This window comes from Sciurus carolinensis, chromosome 10 (assembly GCF_902686445.1).
Source record: "Sciurus carolinensis chromosome 10, mSciCar1.2, whole genome shotgun sequence".
Lineage (NCBI taxonomy): Eukaryota > Metazoa > Chordata > Mammalia > Rodentia > Sciuridae > Sciurus > Sciurus carolinensis.
The window spans coordinates 60,511,625-60,527,134 of record NC_062222.1 but is presented as its reverse complement, the minus strand read 5'-3'; the positions used below and the strand labels follow the sequence as shown (position 1 = coordinate 60,527,134).

General features: G+C 36.4%; 1 protein-coding gene across 2 annotated transcripts in view; it reads right to left on the bottom strand.

Moving 5' to 3' along the window:
• The window catches only part of Unc5c (unc-5 netrin receptor C), a 349,721-nt gene that overhangs the window by 63,676 nt on the left and 270,535 nt on the right, over positions 1-15,510 (bottom strand). For both annotated transcript variants that reach the window (XM_047567130.1, XM_047567131.1), the window contains exons 5-7: positions 10,546-10,726; positions 6,590-6,757; positions 4,005-4,169 (exon numbers count right to left, since the gene is read on the bottom strand). In XM_047567130.1, coding sequence (XP_047423086.1) covers positions 4,005-4,169; positions 6,590-6,757; positions 10,546-10,726 — 514 coding nt within the window. The remainder of the gene's footprint in view (positions 1-4,004; positions 4,170-6,589; positions 6,758-10,545; positions 10,727-15,510) is intronic.

The window sequence follows — 15,510 nt, the reverse complement described above, 5'->3', positions numbered from 1 at the left end:
CTTATACAATTATCTGAAAATCTTTTAAATTTTGCTCTCTCATGTAATAAATCTTCAACTTTTTTATTCTGTCATTCATGTGTCTTAACATTTCTTTTACATAATTGTTCTTTACATCTTTCTTCCCTGTATTATAGGAAATTTCATGAGGTCTACATTCCAGTTCAGTAATTTTCTCTTCAACTGTTTCTATAGCTATGCCTGATTTCCAATCTGCCATTACATTTTATATTTGTCATTATGCTTAAATGTCTGGACATTTCATTTGATTTTCCTCCAAATACATCTGTTCTTTTAACAATATTATCTTCTATGACTGTATTTATGTTCCCTTTCAACATGTAGTCTTTCTTTTCATTTTTACTTTGTATATGGTCTTGATCAGATTGCTGGATGAGTATGTCATTAAAATGCTAACTTTATGTTTCAGACTCTCCCTTACAGTGGACTGTTTTCTTAGATGATTTGAAACTTAGTATTGTAAGTTTATTTTCAGGGGTGAGCTATTTTTTGTCATAGACCAATGCACTTAGTTTGCACAAGGAATCCAGATGAGTGGCTTGCTGTTTGTTCTGCTAGTGCCCCAGAAGTTTTAGTCAATATGTTAATTACACATCTTTTGTTTTTGCTGCCTGCATTATATCCATACCAGAGCAGGCCAGAGTTGGGTGTACCACTGTGGTTTTACTATACGTTTTATTTAAGGGAAGACTTTGTTTTCCTCTTTCCTACCATGAATTTTCCTGTGGCTTTCTTGGGCTAGTTGGTGAAAATATCCTAGTCATTTATGAGTTCAATTTTATTCAAACTTCGTGTTTTCAACTCTCAAAACTTTGCTTTCACAAGGCCAAAGCTCTGCTTCTCTGCCTAAACTAAACCCCTAACTCCTGACCCATGAGACACACTTCCATGTTGACTGCCTCTGTTGGCTATCCTGCTGGCCCACACTCACCTCTCCCTTTGAGTTGCAATTGCATTTCTGGAACTTGCAGATTTCCCTCTCTCCCTTCCTTTCTATGTACTGTGTGTATGTAGAAATCCAATATTTCCACTATTTTGAACCAAAGTTATTTAGATTAAGGTAGGTGGTTAAGGAAGAAATGTGTCTGAATTTTGTTGCTTTGAACAAAATAATAGACAATAACATTTTCTATATATTTCACATTGCAATATTTTCCAGTCCAATTTAGCTTGTTAAAAAAATACTACACTACCATCCATATCTAGGTAACTTAGTCCTACTCACATCCACTATGAACTCTGAATTTCTTGTATTCAACAGTATATCCACATTTGTTAGAATTATTTCTATATATATTTGAATAGATTCAGACATTATATTTTATATCTGGTTCAATGGCAAGTAGGCTAACTTTATTTTGAGATTTACTATAGTATCGGAGGAACTATTTGTTAATACATTTAAGACACTAATTCTCCAAAAGTAAAATATTAAATGATAATTCCTAATTTATAATTGCAATTTTCTGCCTGTCTTTTCTACTTTTGTTCTTTTTCCTACTGTAAACCTTATCCCTCTTGCAAACCATGTAGTTTCATTGTTAAGAAAACCTTTTGTTTTCCAAAGTAAGGGCCAAAGTAACATTATTTCTTTGCAAGACTTTGGCAGCAATACTCTGCCAGAAACACCAGGCTTATTGGTAAACAGAAACTATAGCTTTCACTGTAAAATACTGTAATTACACAGCACAGCAATATCTCTGTGGTTTTTATCACTGAGGAAATCAATAGTAGAACAGACTACAATTCTCTGTTGGACAACAGTAGATATAAGAGGGTAGATGAAAGGGTTTATTGACTTAGTAGGGAGTGCTACGATAGCAAATCAGAGCTGCCCAAGGAAATAGCTTTTTAACTGAATGATTTTAATCCAAACATCAAAATGTTTCAGTCTAACAAAAGATTTGATAAAAAGTAAGCAAAACAAATGAACAAAACCCAAATCCCTCTTGTAGTCTCTTGTCTTTTCCTTATTTATACACAAAGTCCAGGTCATCATTATTGGCACATATCCAGCCACAAGGAAAAAATTCTGTGAGTGCAATCTGGAATGATCTAGATGTTAAGGAGTTCTAGGTCATGAAAGTCTTAGTTTGATTATTTCATCTTTGGGTTTGATTAATGTCATAATTTAGAAAGCATCATTTCATATAACCAGAAAAGATCCAATGTTCCAACTTATGGCATGGTACTCCTTATTAAATAGGTTGCTGTGAGGATTTTTAAATATGCATAGAGGAGGCAGTAAATATTAAATTATTCAAGGTTGAAATAATATATTGAGAGAGGGAGAAATGTGTAAGAAGAATACAGAAAAACTCTAAATATTGCTATTGCAGTTTGTTCTATAGTAAAGGAAGAATCCCACAGAATAAAAATGTTAAACAAAATAACTTGTGCATATTATGTTTTTATTTTATTTCTCAGTTTAAACTCCAGCCTAGGGGAGGAAACCTTGTATCTCTGGATAAATGGTCGGTAAAAGCTGTTTTGTTCTCATTCTTGCATTTCTGATACAAACTTAGTGAGAACCACGGAAGCAGGTTCCAATCATAATCAGAGGCTGTACGCTGCACTCAGCAGCCTGTTCTCAAAGAATGCAATGTGTGGGGAACATAAAAATAGAGGCCGATTGGATTTTTACTGTGTGAGCAACATAATTATTTATTTGCATTTTAAGTGAGATTTCTTTTTAAAGTTCCTTGGGTGTATAGATTCTGAAGGGTAAACAGAATTTCATATGTGTGGTGAAAACAAAATACTTTTTCCTAAATAATAAATACAAATTGCTCTACACAAATATATTTGATTGCTTGAATTCTGCAAGCAATTTGTAATGCATTATGAGAAATGTCAACTTTTGCCCACCATTAGTTCAGATCCAAATGCAACACTTTGATCCAATCATCTGAACAGGTGCAATTTCAGTACAATTCTTAGCACCTTCATTCATGGTCACAAAAAGAGATGGTAAACTGTGAACATCTAAGAGTTCTCAGTAAAGGGGTAAGAGTTTATAAGTATGGAAATCAAACTACCATGTCATTAAGAAAATCTTAAGAAAACAAAAATAATCTAAGAAACAAAGATATAAAAATGGAGACTATTTAGTTCATTACATTACCCATTACACAGTTATGTCAATCTTTTTTATGGAGTCAGGTACTGGGGATTGAACTCAGAGGCACTTGACCACTGAGCTACACCCCCAGTCTTATTTTGTATTTTATTTAGAGACAGGGTCTCACTGAGTTGCTTAGCACCTTGCTTTTGCTGAGGCTGGCTTTGAACTCGTGATCCTCCTGCCTCAGCCTCCCAAGCAGCTGAGAGTACAGGTGTGTGCCACTGCACCCAGCTGCAGCTATACCAATCTTACGCATTCATTTTTAAAATTTGTTTTATTAACACTATGTCCTTTAAATATATTAAGTCATACCCACATTATAATTTTTTACATAACCTTGACTGTTTCAAGGGGTTATGAAGATGTTCTTACTAAACGGGTTATCATGAATTGGTAAATCTACCTGCAGAAACATTCACCATCCTTATATATTTTATACTTCATAGACATTGATTTGGTGCTAGGCATGAGTTATGAATAAATTGCTCACTTTTTGGAAGTGATGTCTTGATTCTATGAGGAGCGAGTTTAGGGTGCCCTTTTGTGCATGCTAATAAAACTGAGTAACGGTTCCTTGGTGTGGAACGATGACAGGCCCTCCACAGAAATGACTCACTCACTCCTTGCTCATGGGAAAGCAATGCTGCATGTCATTTGTTCACTAGACACAGTTTTTATTCATTCTGGTTCCTGGGAGATTAGCATTTTCCAATTTTAAGAGAGAACTAGAATACTGCTCCATTATTGCATTTTTTATTGTTGTTCAAAGAGTTCTTAATTTCTAATATTTCCTTTAAAGACATCTAAATGGTTTAATCCCAGGTCCCTTAGCATCTGTACTTTGCTCAAATCCACTTACTCTGCATGCAAAGCCCATCCGTGCAGTTCTTGGATTGCAAGACCAGGCCATCGCAGTCCTTGCCCCCATTCTTGGGGGCTGGTGCTGTGCACTCCCTCCTGCGCCAGTGGGTGCATTCAGTCCCACAAGTAGACCACTTGCTCCATGAGGTCCATCTGCCATCCACTGCCATGAGAAAACCAGCATCAGGTCAATGGGAGAAGCAGCGAGTCCAAGGGCCGAGGGAGCAGATCTCAAGTATGATGTATCAAAACACAAAATGGAGGAAAATGCCCCACCAAGAAGTTTTCACATTAATTTCAAGCACTAGAAAGTGGGTCATACTGTACACAGTCTGAGTTCTGTGAACACTTTTGAAGGGCATGTGACTGTTTTCTCACAGACAAGCCAAGGGACGCTCACTGGAACACAGAAACCAAAGTTGTCACCCGGAGCTACCTAAATGCATTTTATGGTGCCACCCTTTTTTCTATTAGGGGGAAGTTTCTGGATTTTGTACTGAGATTAAGAATCTCTTTGGGGATCCAAGTTTCATGGTTATAGTATCATGTGGACAGTGAAAGTAAACTTATGAGTGAGTTAAGAGAAAAGGTTGGTACAATGGGGAAGAAATCCATCCATCCATTTATCCATCTCTCATGCTTGCTCTGTCTGTCGGTCCATCTATCCATTCATCCATCCATCCAGTGGATCAGCTTCCCTCCATCTATATCTTATATACTTTTAAAATTTTCCTTTCTTCATTCAGGCTGCTTGATTCATCTGAAATCTTCTGCTATGCCTTTTTGAAAAGGCTATTATTTGATGATTCCATTATTTGATGATGTATCCATTTCTATTTATTTTTAAAATGATATTTAAGCAAGTTCCTAATTTTTGCTGTGATTTCATCATTTAGAATTGGCCCACTTTCTTCCTAATTTTGGTGGCTGACTTGTGAACAATTTCAATGATAATGAACAGAGGTGTCTTTTTTAAAAACACTCTACTTTAGTCCCAATTTGAAAAAAAATACATAATAAATTTAACTGGCATATTTTAAAATGAATCCGTTAGTTTCTTCACAGAAGTAGGTTAAAAATACTGAACTATGAGTTTTAAAATGTTTGATTTCTGCGAAACATGATTAATTATGATTAGCTAGGTTTTCATGTCAAACATTATTTATTGAACATCTAAACCTCTAAAATCTGCATACTGATAAAGAATTAGATAAATGTTAATAATCTACATAGTTTGGGAAATACATATGATTCCATGGTCTAATTGCTATGTATATATACATACTGTGCATGAAGATATAAACACACTTGCAGGAAACAAATGAGTATAGCATTAATATTTCCACCACATAGAGTTGGCTACAAAAGCAACTCCCAACTTCTGGAGCAAAGACATTTGCTTTGACCTACAGTATCCTGATCCTGATATACTGAAACACTCACACACATGTGTGCGCGTGTGTACACACATGTCCCCCCAACACTTCTATTTTAACTCAAATTGATCTGTGCATTTTTAATCGTGAGAGTCAGCACCTAGATACAATATAGGAGGGTGCAAGATAAAATCTGAACTACTAAGCCAAGTGTCAAAATTTGTTCCATAAATAAAAGCTCTCAAAAGTTTCAGTGTGGAAAACTATTTTGATACTTGGAAATCAATGCATGGGAATGTAACGTGTGGATTTTTTCACTCCTATTTATTTCTCCATCCAGTTTTTGACAAGGAGTCTATTAGAGGATGGACAGAACAAAATTAGGGAAAGTAAACAGAAGTAAGGAGGTTATGTATCTAAATAATAAAACTGTCAACAAACTAACTACCCTAATGAACATACTAAATTTATGGATTATTTCAAAATAATTTTAGCTTAACTTTGGGATACATTGTATAAAGAGGCACTTTAATATATTTTGGCTTTGGCAAATACTAACTTCGATTTAACTGTGGGTAATGGCTGATAGCAATATGAAATAGTATTAAAAGATGCTAAGCGGCAGAGGGATGCAGTCTTGTACAGGTACCACTGAAAATAACTCACAAAATAAATGACCAATATGTACAGATAATAAAGAGATGACTGCATGCATTTTCAAACTCCATCATCTCATATGTCACAAAGCTTTGACTTCCTTTTTTAATTTATCCCAAATATTTTATTTGCCTTTACCCAGAAACTGACACCTTGCACAGACAAAAAATATTTCAATATAAAATATTTTCTAAATTGCAATTTCAATTCATTTTCATGGTTTTCTGAAGATCAAGTGTTGTTATTCTTGTGGTTTTTCAATGCTGTTTAAATTCCTTGAATTTCAGAGCCTACCAGCAGTTTCATTGATATAAAGAGATTATGTTTACATGTTTCATCTCCTGTTTTATAATATTTTGTATGTGAGATAACAAAGTTATTCTTTTTGAGGAAGATACTTGATTTCTCTGCAATATAAACAATGAATATAGAATAGATTCAAACAATGTTTATCACATATTTAGTTCAAGAATAAGGTCTTTGTATCCATTCCTAAAACATATTTCTAGAGTGGTGGAGACAATTGGAATGAGAGGACTCATTTGCTTACCTGGGCACAATGTAGTACAAGCTATTTTCTGCACACTTTGCCCCTCACAGAAGGCACCGCCATTGAGTGGTGCTGGGTTGGTACAGGTCCTTGTGCGTTTCTGATACCCTCGTCCACAGCGGCTATTACACACAGACCACTCTGTCCAGGTAGACCAGCCACCATTAACTGAAAGGAGGCAACAATAAAAAATGGATTAAACATGTTATGTACACACAGACTCACAAACCACATACAACACACAAACAGAAAAGTCATCTCCCAAGGGACCATTGAAAACAATCTAAAATTTCAAAGGTAGATGAGATCCTAGGCATCACTTCAAAGCTTTATTGCATAACTGAAGAATCTAAACACATCTAAAACATGAAATTATTTACCTTGATTTCCTCACACAAAAAACTAAATTGTAATGTGCTCTCTTTTCCTTGGTTAATATTCTCTAAAAAATCAAATATATCCCCTTACATAATCAAGCTCCAAAAAATGACTTTTGACTGCTTTCTCAAATAATAAATGTTTATATCTTTATACAATGCCACAAGTAGATCTATAGCATGGGAACTGGAAAAAAAAAATCACTCAGCCTTTTAAAAACAACAAACATGATGATTGGTTAATTTTCTTTAGCGTTTGCAAATTTTATAACCTTTTAAAAGAATCTAAGTTTCACAAACTAAAAAGTAAACCTAGTTAAAAAATAAAATCTTATAGCGTTGAAGTTTTAAATTGGCAATTTGATTGAATTGGTAATTAGTTGATGTAATTGAAACAGATACTTATTTTGTGTAGAAAACCTACTTATGGTGTTTGATGGAGCTGTCAGTACTTATGTGATTACAAAACCTATACCTTAACCCTCTGCACTGTATTCACCTCCAGAGATCTCCTCCTAGAAAATACTGATAGTTTAAAAATATTTCGATTATGTGAGTCCGTATTTTACCACAAAAATAATTTTTACCAGAAAACTTACTTGCTGGTAGATCAAACATGATGCAACCAGCATATATATTTGTCTTCTAATAGTAAAGAAAGGTGTTAGTCATCAAAGTAACACAAACAGTATATGTGTATCATTTGTTCAACTTCTTATTTGCTGGAAACCTATTAAATAGGAATAAGCATGAGTATATTGTATTTACAAACAAAGGTATTTTTCATAGTAGAGTTTTGTTTTAATACATAAAGATAAAAATTAGAAACATTTATAATATTCAAAAACAGGAAAGTGATAACTATACTATGCTCATGTGACAAGACTCCTAGGTAGCTATTAAAAATGATGCTGAAGAAGGCTATTCATATATTAAGATATGTGAATATTGGAATGTTATGTTTTAAGCAAAGATAATATATAAATATCCCTTAAGTAAAAATATAATCTATGCACAGAAAATATTTGTGGTAAAAATTACATATTTTTTAACAAAAGATTTTCTTAGGATGATAGAATGACAGATTATAAATATTTTCCTCTTTGACCTTTTCTGTTTTTTGAATTTCTTCTACTAGATATATATTTGTCATCTAAAAATAATACTAATAAAAAGTATATATAAAACAGACTCAAAATAAGAAATACTGGTTAGATGTATATTTTTCTATGCACTTCTGGTGATTCCAACCTCTGAGCCTTGGACTACTTATTTTATGAAGCCATGAAAAGGATGTGTTCTAAAGAGCAACTGAACCTGCTGGACTTTGCAACAGTCCCCATGCCATGGAATTGTCTGTATAAATTGCTTACTAGCCTACTGGCAAGCTAATGTTTGGAGCTACAGGATACATGTACTACTCTGCTCAAATCTTAATGAGAAATAAATAATCTGAAACTTTAGAGACAGAAACATCTTCGCAGATCCTAGGCTCAACCCTTCGTTTTACAGAAAAGGAGACAAGGGCTCAGAGAATCCTGATTTTAAAAAGGACGGTTAATAGAGCATCCAGTCCTAGAATACATGATTTCTGACCTTAGTCCTGACCTTATCTCAAAATGCTTAAGTTACTAGTGTTTGTTCCTTCCTAAGACAATATATTCATTGCATTTATGGGTATTGAAAGGATGTATGCATAGGAAGAGATTTGCATGTGTATTCAATATCTATATAATATGTCTATATATAGTCTGTCTTCATTAGTTATTTATGATTGGTACATGCAGTGATTGGACCCCACTTCTACTTTGCATTTCAAATGCTGTTAATCAAGTCTTTCAGGCAGCTTAGACAAAGATAAAAACTAGGAAACATTTTATTGTGATTTAAGAAGCACAACTGCTTATGATTCAACATAGTCATTATCTGGACTAGGAAATTAAACCTTAGAGTAATCAGAGGATTAAAAAAATTGTATGCATCTGTCCTGTAATTAAAGTGACAGTTTTAAAGCATCATTACATTCAGCCTTTGGAATATCATAATGTTTCTGTTCTCATAACTCCTTACATCATAACCACATATCCATTAGGATGACAGGAGAGACAAAATTCTAATCTTGATATTTCTAGGTTTGTTTTTTCATCTGGACCTGATAAGTAAACTAACATAAGAGATAAAACAGGAGAAAAGCATACATATTTACTTAATACAATACATAGGAGTCTTATAAAGAAATAGATACCCTAAAATGGCATTAGAATTAAACACTCGTATACTGGATTGGACAAAGAGTGGTAAATTTTGAAACTGTAACTAAATTATGTGGTGAGGTTAAAAGATTTAGTGTTATTTTAATAAGATCAGTATAGAATTATCTCAGTCTCCAATTCCTATCTCTAATGGTAAGAATGTTATTTTCCTTGTAGGATATGGAAGACTCCTTTTACATGAGAAATTAATTTCCTGATTTTAAGAAAAAGAAGGAAGATTAGAGTGATCTTCCTGTACCTACTATTTTTCAAGTAACTTTAATTTAAAAAAGGTTTTAATAATTCAGAATGGCATATTTTGGGGTACTATATTCTTAACTACTTGAGCACCATAAAATAAGTACCATGAGCCATATACTTGCCAGTGTCTGTTCCTCCTTCAGTCCCTCAGACACAGGTCCCTGAATGTCATTTATTATGGAGGCAGGGATGCAACTTTGTTATGCTCTTAGTGGGGTTAGATTTGGACATGTCATGCAAGAGGAAGCAAATACTCAAAATATTTCCCAGGGATGTTCAGTTCTTTCTAAGAAAATAAAACCTCAATGCTATGAGGACTTATTGTAAGTCTAACATGGTGAGAAGTATGTAAATATACAGCCCAGTCTCGAAAGAGCTAAAAGCTTAGCTGGGAAGCTTAAACCACTTGAGAAATGACTAGAAGACAACTGAGAACTAAAATGCACAGGGAGATAAAAGCAGATATGCCACATTAAAATGTACTGTGAAATTGGTTGGTACTGGAGGAGAAATGATAGGTTTAAAGATGAGATGGATTAGACTGTGGAGAGGTTTCCTGAAAAAGTCCTCATGTGAGACTTCGCCAAGTCATGAGGACGTCACTCAATCTGCCTTTATCTTTGCTCTCTGTGTCTCCGATGGAGGGAGCAAAGCAAGTTCTGTGTAGGTCAAGTTGTTTTGTGTGTTTGGGCAACAGGTCAGCTCCAGCTTTCTTGAGTTTTCTTGAGGGACTGAGCCTAGGACCACAGAAGTACCACTGGGCTGCTTAAGCATCTCCGCCTCTAGACTCAATCTAGACCTTGGTGGTGCAGGTCATGGAGGGTGAGGGCTTAGGGAAGCAGTGTGCACTCACAGATATACTTTACCTGTCTATGCGCTGGCTGATAAAGGACTAGCAATGGCCAAACCCAGTTTTTCTTAAGAAAATCAGGGAAGCAGTTTTGGGAGATGCGATTGAGCAACAAAAGGGACTGAGAAGTGGCCTTTAGCTCCAGACTCTAAAATAACAATGAGAAACTGTGGTTTAGCATGAGCTAGGTTGAGTCCCCCAAAATATGATGCTCACCATAGACTATGACAGTGGCGGTTGTGCTTTTCCTCTTGGCAACAATGTTTTTGGCGACACAGGTATAATTTGCAGTATCTGAGAGACGGGCCTGCTTTATGATGAGGTTGTGATCGATAGTAATATAAAAATTCCGATCTTCAACGGGATCAATTATGTCTTCATTTTTCAACCATTCCACCTAAAGATGCAAAAAACAAAAAACCAAAAAAAAAAAAAAAAAAAAAAAAAAAGAACAGATAAATTCCTAGTGTGGATCCCTTGATGGCTGCCTATCTTAATCTGTGTTTATAATATGTACAACATTGTTCCATGCTATGAACTTCTGCAAACCAGGGGGAAGTAACTTTCTGAGGTCATGTTAAGTATCACTCACCTGCCAAACATGCTGATTCTGTCTGTACTACATTATTCTCAAATGTCAATGAACCAATTGGGAAATACAGTGTTCAAATTGTTTTCACTTTGCCCTGCAGGCAGGAACCTGGAATGTGCACTGCCAAGTTCAGAACCCAATCAAAAATAATAGGCTAAACATTTCCAACTGAACTCAAACCTTTTGCTATTTGATTTGTTTACTCTTGGCAAACTTACCTGCTGCTTTTCAGAAAAGAATATAAGGACTATAAAAAAGGCATTTTAGACATCATGTAGCTCTAACAAAATAACATTTGGATGATTTACGTGTAGCCTCACAGCAACATATGGATTAAATTTCCCTGAAAATGCTCAGACTTTAAAATGGAGCAAAACACATATTTGGAGATGCATCTAAGCCAAAATATTTGGGAAAAAAAAAGTTTTTCTACCAACCCTCAATATAATCAAAATAGCTCATAAGTCATACTCAAATTTCTCTTTTTCTCTCTGTAGTATTCAAATCTTTCACTCATGGTTTGCTTATGGGGAAACTGATCTAAGACATGACTGTACTTCTGTACTATTGAACTATGGTTTTTTTTATGCAAATGATATCAATTTAGCAACAGTGATGTTATCCTTGCTGAATAAAAGGAGGGAAATAAACCTGTACAGGCTGTCTTTCCTGAGGGTAAGCTATTTCTTATTCTGGCTTTTTAAACTATGTGCAGGTTTTTCCATAAAGCAAAAACAACATTGATATTTACCACACTTAAAATTTCCTTTAGCATTAGAGTAGATATGGATACAAGTAACCTTTAGTGGTAGGGAGTCAATATTGTTGCCATTTTCAAAATCTTAAAGAGCTTCTCTGGCACTGCAAGAGGTCTAGAAATTAATCTCTAAATCTGTCAGTGGGCTTGACACAGCACAGTTCTAAGTTACATCTAATGCAGGGAGTCTCAAATAATACTCCTCTAATCCTTACAAGAGGAGCCAACGTTTTGAAGGGGAAAACAAAAGCCAACCACAATCCTGAAATATAGAGATGGATGGGGATGTAGATTACAGCAACTATTTGTAATAATGTAAATTTTGGAATAGTTAAACATTCTTGACATTTGCTCTAATGGTAGTGAGAAAGAGAATGGAATCCATCTAAACCAGTATTTTTAAAGTGCGTATTTTGTTTTCAAATACAGAATACACTCAGGCATGCTTGGATGTATCTGATATATATATACTCATTCTCTCTGGACCTGGGCGGATTTTCTCAAAGTTTGGCCCTGAATGTAGCTGAGTACAGTATCTTGCTGTAAATACACAGGAGAGAGCAGCAAAATGTATCCAGCATGAAATCTACTTGAGGATAGTTGAAAGTAGACATTCGTGTTTTGGGAATCTAGCCTTTAACTGGGTTATCTGTGCTACTATCCTAAAGAAAGCTTTCCACTCACAGAAGGCCCTACTGGACCCTACTTCCATTGGTCTTGGATCCCTACTTTTTGTGTTCAGCTTGCTTATTTCTCAAGGGTCCACACCTCCTGTTCTTCCAGAGACATCTCTCAGACTCGTGAATTCACCTTGCCTAGAAGTGCCTGAGGTTCACAAGCATCTCCCCACAGGTTACCTGCTAGCCATTGACCAATGGGTGCAGAAATATGCCTACTGTCCAACTGGGTCAGTACTGAGTCTAAGCTCTCCAGAGTTCCCACAGTTAGAAGGCTGTATCCTTGAGATCTTGACTAAATTTATCCTATGACTTACCTTCGCCTCTTATCTCCTACTTGCTCTGCCCATTTCATGAGTTCTACTGCGAGTACTTCCTTAAAAATCTACTTGCAGTTAAATGATTGGCTCTTGGTTTCGTTTTGGAGAGTTCAGCTAAGTCACAATTGTCCAAAACTCTGGTTTCTTTATGTAAATTGAGATCAGTTTAACAACAGTTAAGTTATCCTAATCACAACTGACACACAGATATCTCGAGGGATATTACAAACTACGTGTTTATTTGAAGAGTTTATTACATGGAAGAAAGAGTTCAGTTTGTATGGTTGACAAAAGACTTAAAGAAACACACGTACTTGCATATGATCTTTATGTTTTCATACCTAATGCCACATTTTACTTGGTTGTCTCACCATGTTGGATTAGTGATTATGTCCTTAGCCTCTGGGACCCCTGAAAAATCCCCCATACCCTGCAATGCTATGGAGGCCCCAGGGTCCTGTACAGGGCACTGCCCTCCTCTGTAATGACCACTTTAATTCAGAAGCTCTGCTTTTTCTTTTCCACATTTGGTTGGCTTACATACCTTTGTTGGAAGAAATAGGATTCTAAGGTTAGGAAATGGCTGTAAGAACAAAAAGGAGAGACAAGGGCTCCCCCAGCTTCTGGCAAGTTCCCCCAGACCCCCACAATCCTGTACAACAACTGTGCCATGGCTCTCTGCTTTGAAACCATCACCTCCAGGGGAGGCTCAGCTCAGGGCTGCAGGTCATCCCTCATCTCCTGCACCATAATCCCTGATTGTACTACACATCTCCATTGCCCAAAGTCCTGAAACCCTTCCATGCTGGCTTGAAATCCATCCCCAAAACCCTCCCGAGTTTCAACCTCATTTTAGATGGCTTACTTCATCTTTTTCCTACCTAAGCCCAGCTCTTTTTTGATGTTTCTTCTTTCACCTCTCAATGGTGAATGTTTGATTTCCAAAATCCAACTAACCCTGGGCTGGTAATCAGGTAGGTGTCCTTGTTCCACACTGTCTATTTCAGACCATTCTCTCTGTTTTGCTCTGAGATGAAAAGCAGAACCTTTTAGGATTAAGGGATTAAAGTCTCTCAGGGCAGGATGGGACAGGCAAACTAGCTCTCAGTCTTAAGTTATGAACAGCCATCTAGGAAAATTAGGAGTTAAAAAGTGAGCTTGTCTTCAGGGCTATGAACAAGCCAGGAGACAGGAGGCTGAGAAGTCAGCTCAGCCCTCTGAGATTATGTAGTCATCAGAAATGCCAAGAAGCTGGAGCCAGACAAAGCAAAATCACCATGTCAAGGCCACTGAGACAGAACAACAATCTGCCTGGTTCTGAAAATAATGTTAGGAACTTTCTCAGATAAGGAGTAGCTCCAGGTGGTGAGAGACAAACTCATGTGATGAATAGTTACTAAAGTAACCCAAGGTCACCTTTACCTTAGTAGCATAGTAAAATGTACAGCTCTAGGTGGAGACTTAAGATGGTAATGAGATGTGGGGCATATGAATTTTAGCATAATGCAGAAGAGTACATGCACAACCACAACACCACCTCTACATGTGACAACATCAAGAGACTGGATTCTTGCCTGTCCCATAGATGCCATAAAAGCCTTTGCATGAGCCTGCCTGAAATGGGGTCAGTGCCCTTCCTTCTTCCTCATGCAGAACCCCTCCCCCAACAGAGCCTTGTTCCTGTTACACTGTGCCTCTGCCTGATTCTTTCAGGAGGGAGCACAGAACCCATGAGCTAGTGACAATGCCAAAAGATATCACCTAATTTCTACATTTTTTTCCTATAGTCATCTACAGACTTCTGGGCTTATAGTCACTCTATTCAGCAAAATTTCTGATTATTTTAACAGCTTCAAAGATGACACTTTTAATGTCTTGACCCTTGGTTCCATGACCCTCCCTCCCAGAACAATCCTGTTATGAAGATCATATGTTCTAGGCCAAAGGTTTTCAACCCTGGTTTTATGACAGAATAATTTAGAGAGCATTTGTACTGTGTAAGTTCTAAACTCAATCCAGAGAAACTGCCAACTCGCAGAAATTCTGATTCTTTGTTCTGAAGAGGTCTAGAATCAGTATATTTTAATCTCCCCAAGGGGCTGTAATTTACTGCTAGATTGTTGCCTTTCAAAATGAGACCCCTAGACCAACAGTACTGGCATTACCCTGGGAGCTTGACAGAAATGCAGAACTCAGGCGCTGCTCACCTGGACTTACTGACACAAAATGTATCTCCTAACACATACCCATTTTACATACCCATTAAAGTTTGAGATGTATTGGTTTGGCTCTTATCCTTACCGTTAATTATGACCTCTCTGTAAACTCAATTTCAAACATGCATTTTACCATTTTCTGTCTTTCCTGCTCACTTTCCTTAGAATCCTTATCTCTACAACCTTTCACCAAAACTTAAAAGTTACTTACTTACCAGTTTCATTTCTTACTCTTCCCTCTTCCCTAAGCATAATTTGATGTCTAATTTTATAAATAATCCTTGCATTGTACCCTTAACTCCCTCATCCTTCTCTCACTTCCAGGAACTCACTGGCCACTGTTCCCTTCCATCACCTCTGAATCCTTAAAGGGAAACATGGCTGGAAACAGCCATATTGGATGCGCTCATCCTAAATTCATGAAAAACAGAACACAAATGGGCTTTTGATTCTGCCAAAAAGTCATACTGTATTTTCATCATCTGCTCACTCTCCCATTCTCCTAGACAAATGTTTCACACGTTGTCCTCTCTCTTTAAACACTACCTCCCCCTCTCTCCTCACTTTCAGATGATGACCAACAGGAATACGTAACTGAGAAAACTGACAATCAGGTGAG